The sequence below is a fragment of the Anolis sagrei genome, chromosome 5 (genome assembly GCF_037176765.1).
Source record: "Anolis sagrei isolate rAnoSag1 chromosome 5, rAnoSag1.mat, whole genome shotgun sequence".
Taxonomy (NCBI): Eukaryota; Metazoa; Chordata; class Lepidosauria; order Squamata; family Dactyloidae; genus Anolis; species Anolis sagrei.
In genome coordinates this window covers 161,308,970-161,330,174 of record NC_090025.1, presented here as the reverse complement: position 1 = coordinate 161,330,174, position 21,205 = coordinate 161,308,970, and the positions used below count along the sequence as shown (strand labels likewise).

At 43.5% G+C, this 21,205-nt stretch overlaps 1 protein-coding gene across 1 annotated transcript in view; it reads right to left on the bottom strand.

Moving 5' to 3' along the window:
• The window catches only part of PMM1 (phosphomannomutase 1), a 35,316-nt gene extending 15,119 nt beyond the window's left edge, over positions 1-20,197 (bottom strand). The window contains exons 1-3 of the mRNA XM_060777133.2: positions 20,033-20,197; positions 4,441-4,558; positions 2,454-2,530 (exon numbers count right to left, since the gene is read on the bottom strand). Coding sequence (XP_060633116.2) covers positions 2,454-2,530; positions 4,441-4,558; positions 20,033-20,113 — 276 coding nt within the window. The 5' untranslated portion in view covers positions 20,114-20,197. The remainder of the gene's footprint in view (positions 1-2,453; positions 2,531-4,440; positions 4,559-20,032) is intronic.
• Between the last annotated feature and the right edge of the window lie 1,008 nt (positions 20,198-21,205).

Below are 21,205 nucleotides of genomic sequence, written 5' to 3'. Positions count from 1 at the left end.
TATCCCTGTTTAGTTTAAATGTATTCTGGATCATTTTATGCTAATTCAAATATGTCTCCAAATTTTCTATATATAATGCATAGCTTTTGAGTAAATTTTACTCTGATATTTTATTAATAATATACCTGTCATACCCCCATAGAGGCTTTTATTGTTTTCTTTATTAACTCTCAGTTGTCCCTTTAATTAGAATGGGTTCAGATCCTTAATTAGACCCTGTCCCTTTAAGAACTCCCAGAGGCAGAGATGCAGACCTCCAGCAATTCCTCTGCAGTTAGTCTAAGGGTGCCAAAGAGCCCAGGGGCTGCAATATCTTCCACATCAAAGGTTAAGGAGATTCAGTCTAAGGAAACTAAGTCAAAGGCTAAATAAACTCAGTCAAAGTTTAAGAAGCCAAAGATTGAAGAAATTAAGTTTCAGACTTGAAGAAAGAAGCTTGAAATATTGAGGAACAAAGCCTGCAATTTAACAGGAGGTGTTAATAGATGTCAAAGTCATACAAAGGTCACAAAAAGAGCTAGAAAAAGGATCTCTTTGGAAGAAATCAAGAGAAATCCATTTAAGGTCTAAGCTTACATCTGTTTCTTCAAGTAACTGTTTGTTAGTCAGACCCTGGAAGGAGTTAGGGTACTGATCTTCAATACAATTAAATTACTTCTTAGTTTACTGTTACACCTTTTGTTGTGAGCTTCTACCTCTGTTCCTACCTAGAATAGGGCACCTAAGAGAGCTAGTTTGGTGGACAGAACAATCCACATATTCCAAATGTCTTTTATCTCAAATACTACCAGAAAGAAAAATAAATAAATGTGGAATCAACATGAAAAATCAACAACTACTACATGTATGTTTTAAATGTTTTATAATTTACTAAGTTATATTATTTGTTGTTGTACTTATTGCATTTATATGTTTTAATTGTTTTATAATTTGATATGTTATATTTATTATTTGTTGTATGATGTGGCACTGAATGTTGCCATAATCTGTAAGCCGCTCTGAGTCCCCTTCGGGGTTGATAAGAGCGGGGTATAAATACAGCAAATAAATAAATAAATATGAATCGCTTTTGTAAAATGTTGAAATGTGTATATGTATATGCATATAAGGTATATGTATACCTGATAGAAATAGCTGTAGCATAAAATATCTATTACAAAGACTGTACATTAAATGGTTGGACTTGTGTGGTTTTATTTTTAAATCATCTAAAAATTGATTTTAAAGACTTTTTGAAGAACCCCCACAATGCTTTTATGGAACCCTATGGTTCCACAGAACACAGTTTGGGAACTGCTGAACCAGATGTATCTCTATTGACTTATTGCAATCCTATGAATGAGTAATCCTATGAATTACTCCAAATCACTGTTAACAACAGTCTTACACAGATCTTGCAAACTCAGGCTGTGATTCCCTTGATTGAGATTATCCAGCAGCCGCCTGGTCTTTCTTTTCTTGCTGCCTTCTATCTAGCTAAGAGTGATTGCCTTTTCTAGCAATGGTAGTTGACAATAATACTGGGTTGTTGTAGGGTTTTTTTTTGGGCTATATGGACATGTTCTAGAAGCATTCTCTCCTGAAGTTTCGCCTGCACCTATGGCAAGCATCCTCAGAGGTAGTGAGGTCCGTTGGAACTAGGAAAGTGGGTTTATATATTTATTTCCTCTCTGTTGTTTTGCTGTTGTAATTTTAGAGTTCTTTAATACTGGTAGCTAGATTTTGTTCATTTTCATGGTTTCCTCCTTTCTGTTGAAATTGGCCACATGCTTGTGGATTTCAATGAACAAAATCTGGCTACCAGTATTAAAAAAACTCTAAAATTACAACAACAAAACAACAGAGAGGAAACAAACAAGGACATCTAATCACCTCTCAACAAAAGATTGCCCCAGGCACTGCCAGGCCATCAAATGCTAATCAAGATGGTTAGTTGAAACATTCACACCTAGCTCCCATAGACAGGAGTTCTTTGTCCCACCCTGGTCAGTCCAGATATATAAACCCACTTTCCTAGTTCCAACAGACCTCACTACCTCTGAGGATGCTTGTCATAGATGCAGGCGAAACGTCAGGAAAGAATGCCTCGAGAACATGGCCATATAGCCCGAAAAAACCTACAACACCCAGTGATTCCGGCCATGAAAGCCTCTGACAACAATAATACTCTTTGTGTTGTCTCACCATTCAACAAATGATGAAGTAGATTGACTCTAGTTGGAACTAATCTTCCCGATGCTAGCCACTGTATGAAAAAATATAATGATTTGAGATGGTCCCCTTCCCCTTTTGCATTCCTTTATTATATAGTGGCTAATTTGATTATTCTGTGGAATCAGTTACTTGAGGAGGTTTTATATGCCATGTTTTTCCTGTGAAAGGTTTGTGCAGGGAAGGAAAGGCAAGCATTTTGTAATTTTAGTAGCAGAAGGAGACAAGGAGGCTCAGCCTACCTGCTTGGAGACTAGCTGCCCATTCTTGTACTGCACGGTACCATTTTCCGCAAAGACATAATCAAACTTGTCGATGACTGTGGGAATGGGTTTATAGGGGAAGGGAGGACGTTGAGGGGAGGATGCAAGGGAAGAGAAATGAAGGTCAGATATAGATATTTAATGCAACCTTTTTGTCATTCTGGTGGCTAAAGTCCAAAAATGGTGTATAAGAATGTCTAATCCCAGTGGCTTTGACATTTTAGAACTTCTTACAGAATCATAGAATCATAGAGTTGGAAGAGACCTTTTGGGCCATCCAGTCCAACCCCCTGCCAATAAGCAGGAATATTGCATTCAAAGCACCCTGATAGATGGCCATCCAGCCTCTGTTTGAAAGCATCCAAAGAAGGAGCCTCCACCATACACTGGGGCAGAGAGTTCTACTGCTGAACAGTCTTAAAATTAGGAAATTCTTCCTAATGTTCAGGTGGAATCTCCTTTTCTGTAGTTTGAAGCCACTGTTCCACGTTGTAGTCTCCAGAGCAGGAGAAAATAAGTTTGCTCCTTCCTCCCTATGACTTCCCCTACATATTTATACATGGTCATCATGTCTCCTCACAGCCTTCTCTTCTGCAGGTTAAACATGATCAGCTCTTTAAGTCTCTCCTCATAGGGCTTGTTCTCCAGACCCTTGATTATTTTAGTTGCCTTCCTCTAGACACAATCCAGCTTGTGAACATCTCCCTTCAACTGCGATGCCCAGAATTGAATACAGTATTCCAGGTGTGGTCTAACCAAGGCAGAATAGAGAGGTAGTCTGACTTCCCTGGATCTAGACAGTATACTCCTATTTATGCAGGCCAAAATCCCATTGGCCTTTTTAGCTGCCGCATGACACTGTGGGCTCATGCTTAACTTGTTGTCCATGAGGACTCCACAATCTTTTTTTTACATATACTGCTATTGAGCCAGACACCCCCCATTCTGTATCTTTGCATTTCATTTTTTTTGTCTAAGTGGAGTATCTTGCATTTGTCCCTGTTGAACTTCATTTTGTTAGTTTGGCCAATCATTTCTCTAACCTGTTAAGATTGTTTTGAATTTTGTTCCTGTCTTCTGGGGTATTGGCTATCCCTCCCAATTTGGTGTCATCTGCAAACTTGATGCAGTGATGCTCATAACTGTCAGTAGGGATGATCATATAGAACTATGCACATTACTAAGTGATAAATCAGGTATGAGACTGAATATAATTGAAACTGAATGGTTTCTGATTGCACCTCTCCATGTGCTGTGTCTTGACTAGTCTTGCTCTCGTTTGGAAGGCTTAATTTATTTTGTGTCAAAAGCTTTGCATAAATAAGTATAAAACTGATAAAAATAGAACACAAGAGTTAAATAATTTTTGATGAAAAATGGGCAACAGCGACCACATTGTCTGTAGCTTTAAGTAGTTCTTCCTCTGTGCATGAGGCAGGGCATTGTGAACATGCATACAGATGCAGAGTTATGTGTTCTGCTCCACAGTCACACAAGGTGGAGGATTCTTCTAGGTGGTGCCATTTTGCCAGGTTGTCTTTCGATCTGCTCACTCCGCTTCTGAGTCTGTTTAGAGACTTCCAAGTTGCCCATTCTTGGTTTGTCCTGGAGGAAGACCTTCGTGGGGGACCATCCAATTGGGATTGCCTGATTTAGATGCCCAGAGGAAGGCTATCTCAGCCACATACACAAAAATCTCAAACTTGTTCACTGAAAAGTACACTTTTTAAGGCAGGAAATTTCTAGATAAAGGACACTCTGGAAACACACTCCATACTAGTTTTTCATGAGAAGATGGTTTTTCTTAAAAATAGAGGAGCATTTGGACATGTTAATATGACAATCATACTACATATTTTCCTCGCATGTGTGAATTAGTCCATGTGAATCTGATATTATTTTTACACTTTCTATTATGTAGTCAACAAAGCCATGAGCATAGAGAAAAGAAGTAAGATTTGCTCACCTTCATCACCTTCTCCCAGTTGCTCGGCTATCTTGGAGTAGTCTGAGCCGCCCACCACACCAATCATCACTCTATTACGCAGTTCTTGAAGAAATTCTGCAACTTCTGGCTCAATTTTCTGAGTAAAATGGAAAAAGAGGGAAATTATAACTGTATGGAGATGCCATACAGTCTATTGTTCCTTGTACCATTTATTTTGATATATGTATATAATAATAATAATAATATGTTCTAATCTAAGCATATTATTGTATTTCATGGTGATATGCTTTAACTGTATTGTGCTCCACCTCGAGCCATAAGGAGAGCCAGGTAACAAATTATTATTAATATTAATATTATTATTATCATCATCATTAAGCTAGCAACAGACGACCATTTAAAACTGCCAAACTGAAAACTAGAGAGGGTTCCTGTACCTTTCATGCTTGTGCAAAAAGTGAAATTTCAGCAGAGTTTTGTTTGTCACACAACTATATCATATGATTGTCTCGGTCCTGCTTTTGTCACAAGTATGTTTGGAGGGGACGAGAGACAGGGCCTTCTCAGTAGTGGCCCCACAGCTATGGAACGCCCTCCCTAGGGAGATCAGATCTGCTCCCTCTCGCTTAACATTTCGGAGGCAAGTTAAAACATGGCTGTTTGAGCAAGCGTTTACAAATGCAGAGTAGTTAATATAGGAAATCGAATGATTTGACAATGGAACTGGACAATGCTTGATAATAATGAAACGCTATTGATGTTGTTTTTATTGCTTTTATGGTGTTTTTATACTGCTTGATGTTTTAATCTATACTATGTTCTTATGTATACTGATTTGTTGGAAACCGCCTTGAGTCACCGATTGGCTGAGAATACAGTAAATAAATAAATAAATAAATAAGCAGCACTTGCTGTTAATCTCCTTCTAGGCAACCATTAAAGGTACAGGGACTCTCCAGTTTTTCCTATAGATGTACTTACTTACTTACTTACTTACTTTTACTTACTTAGGCGATCCCTCGTTGGACGAGTAAGATGGTCTTCCATTATGGATTTCCTTGTGGGTCCGTAGGTGGCTGTGGAGCCCTATTCTTGCTCTGCATCTTCTTCCGCAGTGAGGGCATTGGTTTCCAGGTGGAAGGCGTTCCCGGTCGGGGTTGGCTTGACGCGCCTTCCTCCTGGCACGTTTCTCTCTTTCACCCTCCACTCGTGCCTCCTCGAATTCTGCAGCACTGCTGGTCACAGCTGTCCTCCAGCTGGAGCGCTCAAGGGCCAGGGCTTCCCAGTTCTCAGTGTCTATGCCAGAGTTTTTAAGGTTGGCTTTCAGTCCATCTTTAAATCTCTTTTCCTGTCCACCAACGTTCCGTTTTCCGTTCTTAAGTTCGGAGTAGAGCAACTGCTTTGGGAGACGGTGGTCAGGCATCCGGACAACGTGGCCGGCCCAGCGGAGTTGATGTTGGAGGACCATCGCTTCAATGCTGGTGGTCTTTGCTTCTTCCAGCACACTGATGTTTGTCCGCTTGTCTTCCCAGGAGATTTGCAGGATTTTCCGGAGGCAGCGCTGATGGAATCGTTCCAGGAGTTGCATATGACGTCTGTAGACTGTCCACGTCTCAGAGGCATATAGCAGGGTTGGGAGGACAATGGCTTTATAGACAAGCACCTTGGTCTCCCTACGGATGTCCCGGTCCTCAAACACTCTCTGCTTCATTCTGGAAAATGCTGCACTTGCAGAGCTCAGGCGGTGTTGTATTTCGGCGTCGATGTTGACTTTGGTGGAGAGGTGGCTGCCAAGGTAGCGGAAATGGTCCACATTTTCTAATGTTACACCATTAAGCTGTATTACTGGCATTGGAGAGGGATTGGCTTGTGACTGCTGGAACAGCACCTTGGTTTTCTCAATGTTCAGTGACAGGCCGAGCTTCTCGTGTGCTTCTGCGAAGGTGTTTAGAGTGGCTTGTAGATCTTCTTCTGAATGCGCACAGACGACATTGTCATCAGCATACTGGAGTTCTATAACAGATGTTGTTGTAACCTTGGTTTTGGCTTTCAGTCTGCTGAGGTTGAATAGCTTGCCATCTGTCCGATAGATTATTTCCACTCCGGTGGGAAGCTTCCCATCAACAAGGTGAAGTATCATAGCGATGAAGATGGAGAATAGAGTTGGGGCGATAACACATCCCTGTTTGACACCGGATTCCACCTTAAATGGGTCACTTTGGGAGCCACTGCTGTCCAAAACTGTTGCCATCATGTCATCATGGAGGAGCCGCAGGATGTTCACAAATTTGTTAGGGCACCCGATTTTGTGGAGGATGGTCCAGAGAGCGCTGCGATTCACTGTGTCAAATGCCTTTGCAAGGTCGATGAATGCCATGTACAGGGGTTGGTTTTGTTCCCTGCATTTTTCTTGGAGCTGTCGTGCAGTGAAGATCATGTCCACGGTTCCTCTGGAGGGGCGGAAGCCGTTCTGGGATTCTGGGAGGGTGTCTTCTGAGAGGGGCAGAAGGCGGTTTGCAAGGATTCTTGCGAGGATTTTCCCAGCGGAGGTTAGAAGGGAGATACCTCGATAGTTTCCGCAGTCTGTTCTTTCCCCTTTTTTGAAGAGGGTGATGATGGTGGCGTCCTTGAAATCTGCTGGGATTTTCTCGGTCACCCACACTTTTTCTATGAGCTGGTGGAGTTGGTGTGTTAGCTCAGGTCCTCCCTCTTTAAAGATTTCAGCAGGGATCCCGTCTGGTCCACTGGCTTTGTTATTCTTCTGTTGGCTGATGGCATTGCTGACTTCTTCCAAACTAGGCAGTGCTGCAAGCTCATCCCTGGTTTGTTGTTGTGGGATTTGTGAGAGGACCTCTTCGGCCACATTGGAGCTGCGGTTCAGGAGGCTTTGGTAGTGTTCTTTCCAACGTAGTGCAATTGAGTTTTGGTCCTTCAGGAGTTTGGTTCCATCTGATGAGCGTAGAGGCTGTATGCCATGGTTTCTTGGTCCATAGATGACCTTTGTGGCTTTGAAGAATCCCTGAGCATTATGGGTATCTGCCAGGTGTTGGATTTCTTCGGCCTTCTTTGTCCACCAGATGTTCTTGAGTTCTCTTGTCCTTCTTTGGACCTCAGCTTTTGCACTGGCATAGATCTTTTTCTTAGCAGCACAGTTGATGTCTCTCTGCCATGCTTGGAAGGCTTTCCTTTTCTTGTCAATTAGCTGTTGGATCTCGATGTCATTTTCATCAAACCAGTCTTGATGTTTCTTGGCTTGGTATCCAATAGTTTCTTCGCAGGCTTGGATGATGGAGGTCTTCAGTTTGTTCCAATGTTCCTCAACATTTTCGGGGTGTTCTGTGGGTAGATGGTCCTTGAGTGCTGTTTGGAGATGGGCTCGTCTGGAGGGCTCCTGAAGGGCTTGGGTGTTCATTTTGCGCCTTGTCTTCCTTCCTTGGAGTCTGCGCTTGGGGGCGATCTTGATAGCCATCGAGGATCGAATTAGCCTGTGGTCAGTCCAGCAGTCGTCAGCACCTGTCATGGCTCTTGTGAGGAGCACATCACGGCGGTCTCTGGCGCGTGTGATTACATAGTCTAAGAGGTGCCAATGCTTTGACCGGGGGTGCTTCCATGATGTCTTGAACTTGTTTTTCTGGCGGAAGAGCATGTTGGTGATGACAAGGTTGTGCTCCGCACATTTGGTGAGAAGCAGGATGCCATTTGAGTTGCTGTTTCCAACCCCGTCTTTTCCAATGGTCCCTGGCCACAGGTCGAAGTCTCGCCCGACTCTTGCATTGAAGTCCCCCAGGAGGATGATTTTGTCCCCCTTAGGTATCCCCGATAGGACGGTGTCCAGCTGACAGTAGAATTTCTCCTTGATGTCTTCGTCAGCATCTAGTGTTGGTGCATAGGCACTTATGATGGTTGCCCGTTGGTTTTTGGCAAGATCGATTCGGAGGGTTGAGAGTCGTTCGTTGATGCCAGTGGGTGCTTCGGACAGATGTTTCACCAGATCATTTCTGATGGCGAAGCCAACTCCGTGCATTCTTTGGTCTTTTTCGGGCAGTCCCTTCCAGAAGAAGGTGTAGCCTCCTTTTTCTTCCTTCAGCTGTCCCTCTCCTGCTCTCCGGGTCTCCTGAAGGGCTGCTATGTCGATGTTGAAGCGTCCCAGCTCCCTTGCAATGATGGCAGTTCTGCGTTCGGGGCGTTCACTGCCACTGTTGTCCATCAGAGTCCGTACGTTCCACGTACCGAAGTTCATTTTTCTTTTTTGGCCGCAGGGTGGTGACCCCACTGGACGCGGCAGTCCAGTCAGGGATGAGTGAGGCAGACTATGTTTGGGGCACCTTTTCTAGCCCCCTCCCCATGTGGGGTGAGCAGAGTGGGTCCTCAATAGGGCTGCTCAGTCGCGGATACAGCTGCCGAACTACTCAACTGCCTCGGACCTTGAGGTAGAACGACTGAGTCCGTACCCACCGCCCATGTGCCAGTCTGTGACTAGGGGCTTCCAGATTTCACAGTCCTGCCCCCGTCGCCACTCGCTGATCGCCATGGGACTTTGGTTGGTTGGTTTTTATTTTCTTTGGAAGACGCCTGTGCGTGGATTTTTTTAATGTGTGGAGGTCAGTGCACAACTGATCAACACACAGACTTCACAGAGTGAGGTTCCACTGGTGATGTAGTTTAACACAATGACCGTGGCTTCTCAGTCTGTTGCAGCCTTCTTCCGCCTTCGCAGCCGTTGTAACATGTACCATGTTATCCTCCGCCTGCTCCGCCGTTGAGGTCTTTGGGTCTTCGGACTGTGCTTGGTCTGGGACCTCCCCCGCAGCCACTCCTGGGAGTGCACGACTCCAGTTGTTGTGCCCACAGGTTCATCGGAACACGCAAGCCCCCTCACCACGACAAGGTGACAGTCCATCGAGGGGGCCTATAGATGTAAAACAACAACAACAAAAAATCCCATCACCCACATTTTCTATTTCCCCATAGTGCTATTTTTCCCCCAGATGGGCTCTAAGGGGTGACACTTGTTTCTGTTTGGCGCCCTAATTCAGAATCCTTCCCTTCCTCAAAGATAAAGGATCTTTGCAATTTCTGCTGCAGAAATGACCTGAGACAATTTGCCCTCTCTGTTGTCACTTTGGCCCAGAGGTTTGTCTTTTCTCTTGCTGATACTGCATAAGACAATGCTTACCAAGTAAAGGAGGGCAAAGTTCTTCTATGCAGAAGGCCAAAACAATGACATTTGATGAGCTCTACAAACACTCATTGTGTCTCCTCTGATAACATACAACTTGGGAAGAGTTCCAAGAGAGCATGCACTTTGTATGCAGCAGATTCCAGATCCAATCCCTGGGATTTCCAGGGTGAGCAAGATAATGCACCTTTCTGAAATCCTGACAAGACATTACTACTCTGTGGGATGGAACGATTTCAGTACATAGGTGTGTATCAGGGCGGTGTCAAGGAAAATAATCCATCTCAGAATGCCTCTGTCAGAATGACTGGCAGTAATGCTGGCCAGGTATTATGGGAGATAAAATCTCCAAAACTGAAATGTTCATGCTTTGGGCCTTGGAAAAACAGGTGGGTTGGAAACAGCCTTTAGATCAGTGGTTCTAAATCTGTGGGTCGCCTGGTGTTTCGACCTACAACTTCCAGACATCCCTGCCAGTTTACCAGCTGTTAGGATTTCTGGGAGTTGAAGGCCAAAACATCTGGGGACGTACAGGTTGAGAAACACTGCTTTAGATATACTGGCTCTAGATTCCTCGAGAAGCTTTGAATTCCTGTTCAGACACAGAAACTCATTGTGTGGTCTTGGACAAGTCATATTCTTTCACCTTAAAAAAACATTGCAATGGCAAACCACATATGAGTAAATCCTCCCAGGAAAACCCTGTGATAGAATCATCATAAACTGGAGCTGATTTTAAAAATACACGACAAACAATCAAGCCACTTCAATCTATCTCACTTGGGATTATTCAGACTAGTCTGATTATACCATGGAGGTCTCTTCTTAAAAAGAATGCCTGTGTTATATAGGCAAAAGGACCCGTTACATCTTCACTGAGTATAAGCTAATCAGTGTACTGAACTGTAAAATGTGTTTTCATTGGTGAAAAATCCAAGCATCCGTTAAAATCGACAAATACAAAAAATCTCTTCATGTTCTGTCCAGCTGCAGAGTTAAAACACAAGTACTTAGAAAACACATTTTTCATTAGACAACGAAGAGAGCAATTATCTAAAACAGTTTGTATCTAGCATGTTCCTCAAATTAATATAGTCACTGTAAAACGACTTGAAAAAACACCATCTGCCTCAATTCATGTCTCTTGTTCTAGATGATCAATAAAGTTCTGACCAAGTTCTTTAAAAAATAAACAGCTTAATTAGTTTATTCAGAATGGTAGAAACAGAACATGATAGCTAGAAGCTCCAAAAGGATCTCTCCAAATGGGTGAAAACTGAACCAGTATGCACACTGTATATCTGTACTGGGATTCATTAGGAAAGGCATCAAATATAAAAAAAAATCACAAGGAGCAGAACAGCTTTAGACTAGGGTGCGCATCTGTCAGTAGCAGTACAGACATTTGATGGAGCCTTCTAGTTGCAGGTTTTTTTAAAAGGCAATCTGTCAACATTTCTTTCGCCCACTTTCTCCTCTGTTCTCAGCATATCTTGGATTCCTTTTTGACTGAACTCCTGGCAACTTGACCTTGTCATACATCTCAGCTACTCTTAATTTGAAACTCTTTTCTACTTGCAACACCTTTACTTGCATTCTGATAATTTATGCCTGTTCCCCATCAAATTATCTATGTCTGTTGTATTTGTGTGCACCAAACCCAGTCTATCTCTGACCTTTTCTGCCTTGTAACTCTTTATATGCCACTATTGGACACTTAGTGGCATATAAAGAGTTACATCTATCTCTACTGACTCAAGGGTATCTTTGCTGGGGAACAACAACAGGAGTAGATGATAACTCCTTGGATCCTGTTTGTGAGCTTTACAGGGTCTTCTAAGTGGTCACTGTGGGAAGAAGGATAAATAAACCAGACTCTTTCGACATCCTTATGTTCTTATTAGCTGTCGTCATTAACAGAGCAATGGGAGCACCTGCAATCTGCCTCTCACACACCTATTCAGCACTGTAGACTTGCTTGGAGACCTGCAAGTCCACCAAAATGCAAACAGTCCTGCAAGATTAAGACAAGAACATCCCACTTATCTCATTCTCCATTTCACTTCAGAGGTGATTTGCCACAATTTCCTTATTCTCCTAAACTCCTAATCAGAGTTACATAATAGATGCAGGAATTAGTCTGAAAGAGTGGAAAATATATCAATGATAAACACATTCCATCCCTGCTATTTCCACGTAGATCTCAGAATGACTTTGGTATAAAATCCTGGAGACCTCCTACCAATCAGAGTAAGTAATACAGTACTCAACTGTAAACAAGGCTGGATTAAGAAATGCTGGTGTCCTAAACTATGAAAAGTTTAAGCAAACCCATAATATTATTAAAATAAACAATGCATAATAGAGGGAAAAAACGTGGAGGCAATGACAGACATTGTATTTCTAGGCGCAAAGATTACTGCAGATGCAGACTGCAGCCAGGAAATCAGAAGATGCTTACTTCTTGGGAGGAGAGCAATGACCGAACAATCTCAATAAAATAGTGAAGTATTCCCCATTAGCAACCTATGGATGCGAGAGCTGGACCATAAGGAAGGCTGAACGAAGGAAGATGGATGCTTTTGAACTGTGGCGCTGAAGGAAGACCGAAAGAAGATCAAACTAGTTCATACTCCGACTGCTAACTGGAGGGAAAGATATTAGAGGCAAATATGAAGTAGTTTGGCCACGTAATGAGAAGACAGGAAAGCTTGGAGAAAACAATGATGCTGGGGAAAATGGAAGGAAAAAGGAAGAGGGGCCAACAAGGGCAAGATGGATGGATGGTATTCTTGAAGTGACTGGCTTGACCTTGAAGGAGGTGGGAGTGGGGATGGCCGACAGGGAGCTCTGACATAGACTGGTCCATGAAATCACAAAGAGTCAGGAGCAACTGAACGAATAAACAACAACAACAAACAATGCATGTTATTCGAACATAATTTGGGATGAGGGTGGCTCTAAGTCAGATCTTGCACTATTGAGCCAAGCCATATTTCTTTGACAGTGTATATTGCACCCAATGGTTATGTTATTCTACCTGATGTTTATGATGTTGTTCTTCCAATAAGACCAGAGAGACATTGAGCTCCTTTTTGGGTAGGAAATGGTTTCCAGGCATGGGCAAACTTCGGTCCTCCAGGTGTTCTGGACTTCAACTCCCACAATTATTATTATTATTATTATTATTATTATTATTAAACTTTATTTGTACCCCGCTAGCATCTCCCGCAGGACTCGATGCGGCTTACAAAGGCCAAGGCCTCAACAATAATACAACAATACAAACCTAAACAAATTAAAATAACTAAAGCAATCTAAAACAACAAGCAATAAACAATCCATTAAGACACAATAAAACTGGGCAAGGCCAGAGTAAGGGTACAAGGGTTAAAAGTGCTGATGTGACAGGTGGAAATGGGGCTGATGGACAAGTGCAGTGTGCAGTGTGCAGCGATCTTGGCTTTAATAAAGTGCTTGTGGGACTTGGTAATGAAAAAGGTTTCCTCTTTGGGAAAGGCACATCAGGTCTTCAAGTTCTTTCTGAAGACTGCCAATGTAGGGGCCTGTCTAAGATCTTTGGGGAGGGTGTTCCAGAGGCAATTCCTAACAGTCTGTGGGAGTTGAAGTCCAAAACAACTGGAGGGTCAAAGTTTGCCTATGCCTGGCCTAGATAGATATTTTAGCCTAATTCAAGGGTAGGGATCATGCAGATTTCCAGATCTTGTTGGAATGCAAGTCCCAGCAGCCCTAGGGTAGAACTGCTGGATGTTGTAGTCCAGAAACATCTGGAGAACCACATACTCTGGCCTAAATCCAAATGCTAGCCCCTCACAAATCAATCAGTAGGATTCATTAAGTTGACTTTCCTTTTCACAATAGATTTAATAGTTCTATTGTAACTGGGACTAAGATATGTATCTCAGTCACTGTGTGACTCAATACTAGACAGTTGCCTATGTTCAGATGTGCTATGAGCATGCCCTTTAGACTCCATTAAGCAATGAATCTGTACCTTCTTTCTACTTTTCCTTTGCCCGACCTGAGACATTTTGCTGATTGATGGAAAGAACGAAATCCCCCACTTTGTTGTTTGCACAAAAACCAACCAGAGTGACAGCTGAGTCTTTTGCGCAAGTGACAGGACAGCATCTCCCACTGGTGGGGATATGGCAAGTTCCATGGCAGGCACAGCATCTGCTACTGAAAAAAAATTGCTACTTTGATATGCTCAGAGGTCAGGTCTGACGTAAGTGCTATCACTGACAAACTGCTAGAGACAAGGATTAGGAGAGTAATCTAAAGGTTACGTCAATGATCTTTAAACTCTTGGGGTTAGAATTACAAGACAATGGGTTATTAAGTTCAATATAAGAAAGTGGCGGGACCAGAGCAAGAAACAGAAAGCTGGTCTAAACAGGTCCTATTCTTAGACAGGCTTACATAATCTCAGCATCATGCTGCCCTGAAGCCACCGGAATCTCTTGCTTCATGTCCTTTGACAAACATAGATGTAATAAAAACTTCATTTTTTGTGCTGTAGGGACAGCTCTGGATTGACAGGCGGGAGAACGCAACCACAGTGAGAGAGAATTGTAGGGTTTGCCTGGTCAAGCATATAATACACCTTAAGGGTAAAAATGCTTAGCCCCATGGAAGTACTGTATTTCATCGAGTCTGACGCATAGTAATTTCAGTACCACCAACAGGAAAAATAGCTTTATATATTTATAAAAACACCTGAGATTCTAAGACGCATCCCATTTTTTAAAACATTTATACGGGGAAAAGTATGTCTTTGAATCAGAAAAATACAGTAGTTTTAAAATATGTCAACCAGAGAAGGCCTTCTTCCTCTCCTGCTATGACCTGTGTTTGAAAAAATGTTTAGGATACTGACAAGGGAGAACCCAAGGCATGGAAAGTCCTTTAAATTGTGGCAAAACTGAGAAATATTTAAGTGCCAGGAGTGTTAATTTGGCTCAGCCTCAGGTGGGCAACTAAAGAAGGCTAGATGGCTGCATTTGTCTCCTAGAATATTGTGGAGAGTCACACACCATTGTACCTGCTTCTGATTAAATAAATTATTTTTCTACTCAAATGCCTTCAAGGGGACATGAGGCATTTTCATTGTGTTGCTATGAGTTTTCCAGGCTGTATGGTCGTGTTCCAGAAGCCAATTGCAATATTCACACTTGCCTCAAACAGACAAGTTCTTTCTCCCGCCCTCGATATTCCACAGATATATAAACCTCACTTGCCTAGTTTCCAACAGACCTCACCACCTCTGAGGATGCCTGCCACAGATGTGGGCAAAACGTCAGGAGAGAGTGCTTCTGGAGCATGGCCACACAGCCCAGAAAACTCACAGCAACCCAGTGATTCCAGCCATGAAAGCCTTCGACAACACATTTTCACTATGTTTGGCGGGTCCTAGAGGACATTTCGGGTTATTTTGAGGGGGGAAATAGAAAATTTTCACATTTTTTTCCTGACCCCTATGAATCCATGCTGAGCTCCAAAAATTATAGAAATGCCCTCCACACACCCCTAGAAAGGTTAACTGGGATTATTCTATTACAAACAAAAACAAAGCTGTTCAGCCTCATCCAGCACTTATTCAGACATGTCCTATGTCCCTCCAGCTGAGATGAGGCCTGTCTGTACAGAAATACATGTTGCAATTGCAATGCAAATGGTTCTGGGTCCTCTCCTTGCTATTTAGATCCTAATCAGGAGAAGTATTGCAAAGTTTAGCAAGAAACCTATTGATTTATGGTGCCCACATGAATTTTGTAAGGTTTTATGAGCAAAGAACATTCAGGCCTCTTCTACACTGCAATATAATCCAGATTATCAAAGCAGATAATCCACATATTCTGTTCTGAACTGGATTATATGACTCTTCACAGCCATATAATCCAGTTCAAAGCAGATAACCTGGATTTTATATGGCAGTGTAGAAGGGGCCTCAGAAGTGGTTTCTCCAGCTCCTTCCTCTGAAATATACCTTACAGCACCAGGTGTTTGTTGGCAGTCTCCCATCCAAGTACAAACCAGGTCTGACCCTGCTTCGTTTCCAAGAGAGGATCAGAGAGCCCAAATGTGTCCAACCTCAGTAAACCACCAGACAGTGCAGAATACTGGCTGGGGATAATAGAAGGTGTCATTCAACACACCTGGACCTTCCTTTGTATGACAACAAAGGTGGTTTGTTTGTGATAAAAAGTGTCACCCAATACATTTGAATCTGTGTTGGAAAAAGTATGTCCTGAAGCCAGAACAACTTTTGGAGATGAAAATCAGTGGTGATTTGCTACATGAATAGTAAAGGTAAAGGTTTTCCCCTGACATGAAGTCCAGTCGTGGTTCTCATCTCCATTTCTAAACCGAAGAACCGGCATTGTCCATAGACACCTCCAAGGTCATGTGGCCAGCATGACTGTATGTAGTGCCGTTACCTTCCCGCCAGAGAAATGTGATCTACTCACATTTGCATGCTTTCGAACTGCTAGTTTGGCTACATGAATACTTAGAAGTAAATCAGAAGTCAGTATGGTGGTGGCTTCTCAGGCCAGCGATTCTTGGATGAAACTGATTATCTTGATCCATCACCGTCTGGCTTTTGGCCTAGTCACAGAAGGGAGACAGCTTTGGCTGCCCTGGTGGATGACCTCCGCAGGGAACTAGACGGGGAGTGTGACCCTCCTGCTTCTCTTTGACATCTCAGCAGCTTTAGACACCATCAACAATGGTATCCTTCTGGGTCGGCTTTCCAGAATGGGTCCTGGGGGCGCTGTGTTGCAGCACCTCCGCTCGTTCCTGGAGGATCGTACCCAGATGGTGATGCTGCGGGACACCTTCATTGATCCCTGGCCTTTGACCTGTGGGGTCCTGCAAGGTTCCATTCTTTCCCCATGCTTTTAAATATCTATATGAAACCGCTGGGTGAGGTCATCTGGAGTTTTGGAGTTGGATGCCATCTCTATGTAGATGACACGCAACTCTACTACTCTTTTCCACCTAATTCTAGGGAAGATCCCAGGATCTTGGATCAATGTCTGGCAGCTGGATGAGGGCCAAGAAACTGACACTTAATCCAGACAAGACAGAGCTCCTTGTGGTCAGTTGCGAGGCCAATCGGGGCATAGAGCGGCATTGGCAACCTGTGCTCAATGGGGTTACACTCCCCCTGAAGACACAGGTCTGCAGTCTGGGGGTCCTTCTGGACTCATTGTTGATGCCTGAAGCTCAGGTGCCGGCAGTGGCCAGAACTGCTGGAATACTGGAAGGGTTGGGGGGATTTTTTCTGTCATTTAGGAGTTGTAGTTGCTGGGATTTATAGTTAACCTACAACCAAAGAGCATTCTGAACTCCACCAACAGTGGAACTGAATCAAACTTGGCACACAGAACGCCCATGACCAACAGAAAACACTAGAAGAGTTTGGTGGGCATTGACCTTGAGTTTTGGAGTTGTAGTTCATCTACACCCAGAGAGCACTGTGGACTCAAACAATGATGGATCTGGACCAAACTTGGCACAAATACTCAATATGCCCAAATGTGAACACTGGTGGAGTTTGGGGAAAATAGAGCTTGACATTTGGGAGTTGTAGTTGCTGGGATTTATAGTTCACCTACAATCAAAGAGCATTCTGAACTCCACCAATGATAGAATTGGGCCAAACTTCCCACACAGAACCCCCATGATCCACAGAAAATACTGTATTTTCTGACAGTCTTTGGAGACCCCTCTGATGCCCTCTCATGACTCCTCCCCAGGGGTCCCGATCCCCAGGTTGAGAAACGCCCAGCTTACCTGTCCAAACGTATCTCTCGTAATGAACAATCTAGGAGTCTAAGATTGTCTGGGGAGGTCCTGCTCCCACCTCCTTCGCAGATCCCACCTCCTTCGCAGGTGCGTTTGGTGGGGGCGAGAGACAGGGCCTTCTCAGTGGTGGCCCCTTGACTGTGGAACTCCCTCCCTAGCAATATTAGATCGGCCCCCTCCCTCCTAACATTTTGTAAAAACGTCAAAACCTGGCAATTTGAGCAAGCTTTTGCAAATGCAGCATAACAGGTAAATATGGAACTACGGAACGACTTGACAATGCAACTGGAAAATGAGTTTAGTAAGGAGACGCTGATGACTTTTTGTTTCTATTGGCTTTTGTATGGTTTTTATCTTATATGCTATTTTTTAAACTGTATTTTATGTCCGCTGGGGCATCAAATTATTGCTAACTGTAAACTGCCTTGAGTCGCCTTTGGGCTGAGAAAGGTAGGATACAAATACTGTAAATAAATAAATAAATGCTGCACTCATGTGACATGTGGAGCTTGATGAATACAAGGCTGGGGTGAAAATTGTTGGAAGAAAGATTAACAATCTTAGATATGCAGATGATACCACTTTGATGGCCGAAAACGAGGAGCTGTATAGCCTTGTAAGCAAGGTGAAAGAAGAAAGTGCAAAAGCTGGGTTGCAGCTAAACATAAAAAAACCAAGATTATGGCAACAAGAATGATTGATAACTGGGAAATAGAAGGAGAAAATGTGGAGGCAGTGACAGACTTTGTATTTCTAGGTGCAAAGATTACTGCAGACACAGACTGCAGCCAAGAAATCAGAAGATGCTTACTTCTTGGGAGGAGAGCAATGGCCAATCTCGATAAAATAGTGAAGAGTAGAGACATCACACTGGCAACGAACATCTGCATAGTTAAAGCAATGGTATTCCCCAAAGTCACCTACGGATGTGAGAGCTGGACCTTAGGGAAGGCTGAGCAAAGGAAGATAGATGCTTTTGAACTGTGGTGTTGGAGGAAAGTTCTGAGAGTGCCTTGGACCGCGAGAAGATCCAACCTGTCCATACTTCGAGAAATAAAGCCTGACTGCTCATTGGAGGGAAGAATAGTAGAGGCAAAGATGAAGTACTTTGGCCACATCATGAGAAGACAGGGAAGCTTGGAGAAGACAATGATTTTGATTCAGGGGGTGCTGAATTTGATTCGGGGGGGGGGGGGGCTGAGTCTGAGTGAGAGAGAATCTATCTTAGCAAACCTTTTGTATAGTTATCCCAATACTTCACTTCACTTTATTTCTTAATTAGTTGCTCTCCACCAAGGTGCTCCGAGCGACTTACAATTTAAAATAGCATTTACACAATATAAAAACATTCAACATAAAAACATTCATCAGTGACTATTTGGCAAATTCGATCTGATCACTTTACTTATACCCCCACGCATATGGGATATATTGAGCATGGTGATCAAATATGAATAAACATAACAGTTTAAATAATGTACCAGTAAGGCCTTCTCGAGGACCACCTTGAGAATTTTGGAGGGGGGGGGGGCTGAAGCCCATCAAGCCCCCCCCCCCCCCCAGCTACATGCCTGATGCTGGGGAAAAAGGAAGGAAATAGGAAGAGGTGCCGACCAAGGGCAAGATGGATGGATGGCATGCTTGAAGTGACTGGCTTGACCTTGAAGGAGCTGGGGGTGGTGACAGCTGACAGGGAGCTCTGGCATGGGCTGGTCCATAAGGTCATGAAGAGTTGGAAGCAACTGAACGAATGAACAATGAGATATTCATTATAAAACTATAGCAAAATGTGCTGCAGGATGTCCCACAAAAACAACCTTTTTGCAGTTTAATAAACATTTTTTATGTTTTTATAACAGAACCAATTAGGACAGCGGTTCTCATCCTGTGGGTCCCTAGGTGTTTTGGCCTACAATTCCCAGAAATCCCAGCCAGTTTACCAGTTGTTAGGATTTCCAGGAGTTGAAGGCCAAAACATCTGGGGACCCACAGGTTGAGAACCACTGGATTAGGAAATGCAATTTATAGCCTAGAAACCAAATGTGTGTTAAACAGTGTTATGGTTTGTATTGTTTTTAGTGTTGTGAGTTGTGTTGGATCTCACTTAAGTGAAGAAAATAAGATAGAAATAAATATAACAACAACAATCACCATCATAATCAAAAACTCCTCCCTCTGAAGCTTGCCAAGAAGGAAGTCAGGTGCCAGATATGCATTGGATTACTTTTTAAAGCCTCCAAATCCTAGACAGATCAGTCTCGCATCCAACTTCACAGCACTTATATAACCATGGAGTAGAGAATAATTCCTGCTTGGAAGGCAGCCCTGCAGCAGTGGCGCCTTGAAAGACTTCAGGTGCGTCTACACTGCAGAATTAATGCAGTTTGACACTATTTTCACTGCTAGGAGTTGTACTTGGGGAGTTGTTCCAGCACTCTTTGGGAGAGAAGACTCGAGACCTTGTAGCCCTGAGCCAGGGAGAGAAAGTTGTGCCCAAGTGCCTTGATTCCATGCAGCCTTCCTCTGGGCCCCCATTCATTCTCTGCCAGGGACCCAAGGAGGGAGGGAGGGAGGGAGGGAGGGAAGGAGGCGCGTTACCTGGCGCGGCGGCGTGAGGGTCCCGTCCACGTCGAAGAGGCAGAGGATACGCTTCCGTCCCGGGGGCGCCTCGGCAGCCATCGCAACCCGCAGCTTTTCCTTCCTGCCTTCCTTCCCTCCCGCCGCCTTTTCCTTCCTTCTTGCCCTCTTCCTTCCTCGGCTGAGGGGCAGGAAGGAGGCGCTGGCCCGCCGCGGAGCCAATGGCGTGGCGGAAGACCGGCCGCGTGACCTGGGCGAACCGGACTGGCAACACGTACCGCGCGCCAAGGAGAACAGCTGCAGCAGCAGCAGGAGGAGGAAGAAGAGGAAGAAGGGGTGCCTGCCTGCAGCTCCTGCTTCCTGCTTCCACACTTCTGCAGGCAAGGGCAAGCTTGGGCCCTCCAAGTGTTTTGGACTTCAACTCCCACCATTCATTTTTTTTCAATATCTTTTTATTTAGAATATGTGCTCATAAAGTAGAGCGAGATAGAAAAGTCTAAAATTCAATTTTATTACATACATTAAAAAGAAAGGAAACCATGTACAGGGTTTTACATCGAAAGAAGGGGAACAATGAATTTGACAGAAAGGGTGGAAAAGGGTAAGGGTTAACGTGGGGGGGGGGGGGAAGGTTGGGGTCTAGATAGGGAGTAGAGAGGGGGGCGGATAGTAGGGGAAGCCATGTGGCCCAATGAATTGAGCACTGGAGAAAAGCAGTACTTCCAGGTTTTCCAGGTCCCTAGAGAAAAGAAAACTCCTAGCATTGGAAGGATACGATTTGGCTCTAGGGTGGCACAGGTATATATGGAGAGAGAAAACCAAATCAGAGAGGAATTTCAACAATCACTTTGTTAGGGTTGCTTCCCTTAAAGTTTGGGACAAATATAAAAAGAGGTTTTACCATCGAACGCTGCTCTGGTTCTCCCTGATAGAAGTCGAACACAGAAGAACAAATCCAAGAGAATTGGCTCACTTACAACCAATTAATAAAAAGAAATGGCCCAAACCACCATTCATTTTATATATATATATATATATATATATATATATATATCATCTTTATTGTGAATTTTTTACAATGATAAAACTAATAATAATAATAATAATAATAATTCCACTCTCACAACCACCATGTCAGACTACACAGAGAAGCCATTGAAATCCACAAGCATGTGGACAATTTCAACAGAAAGG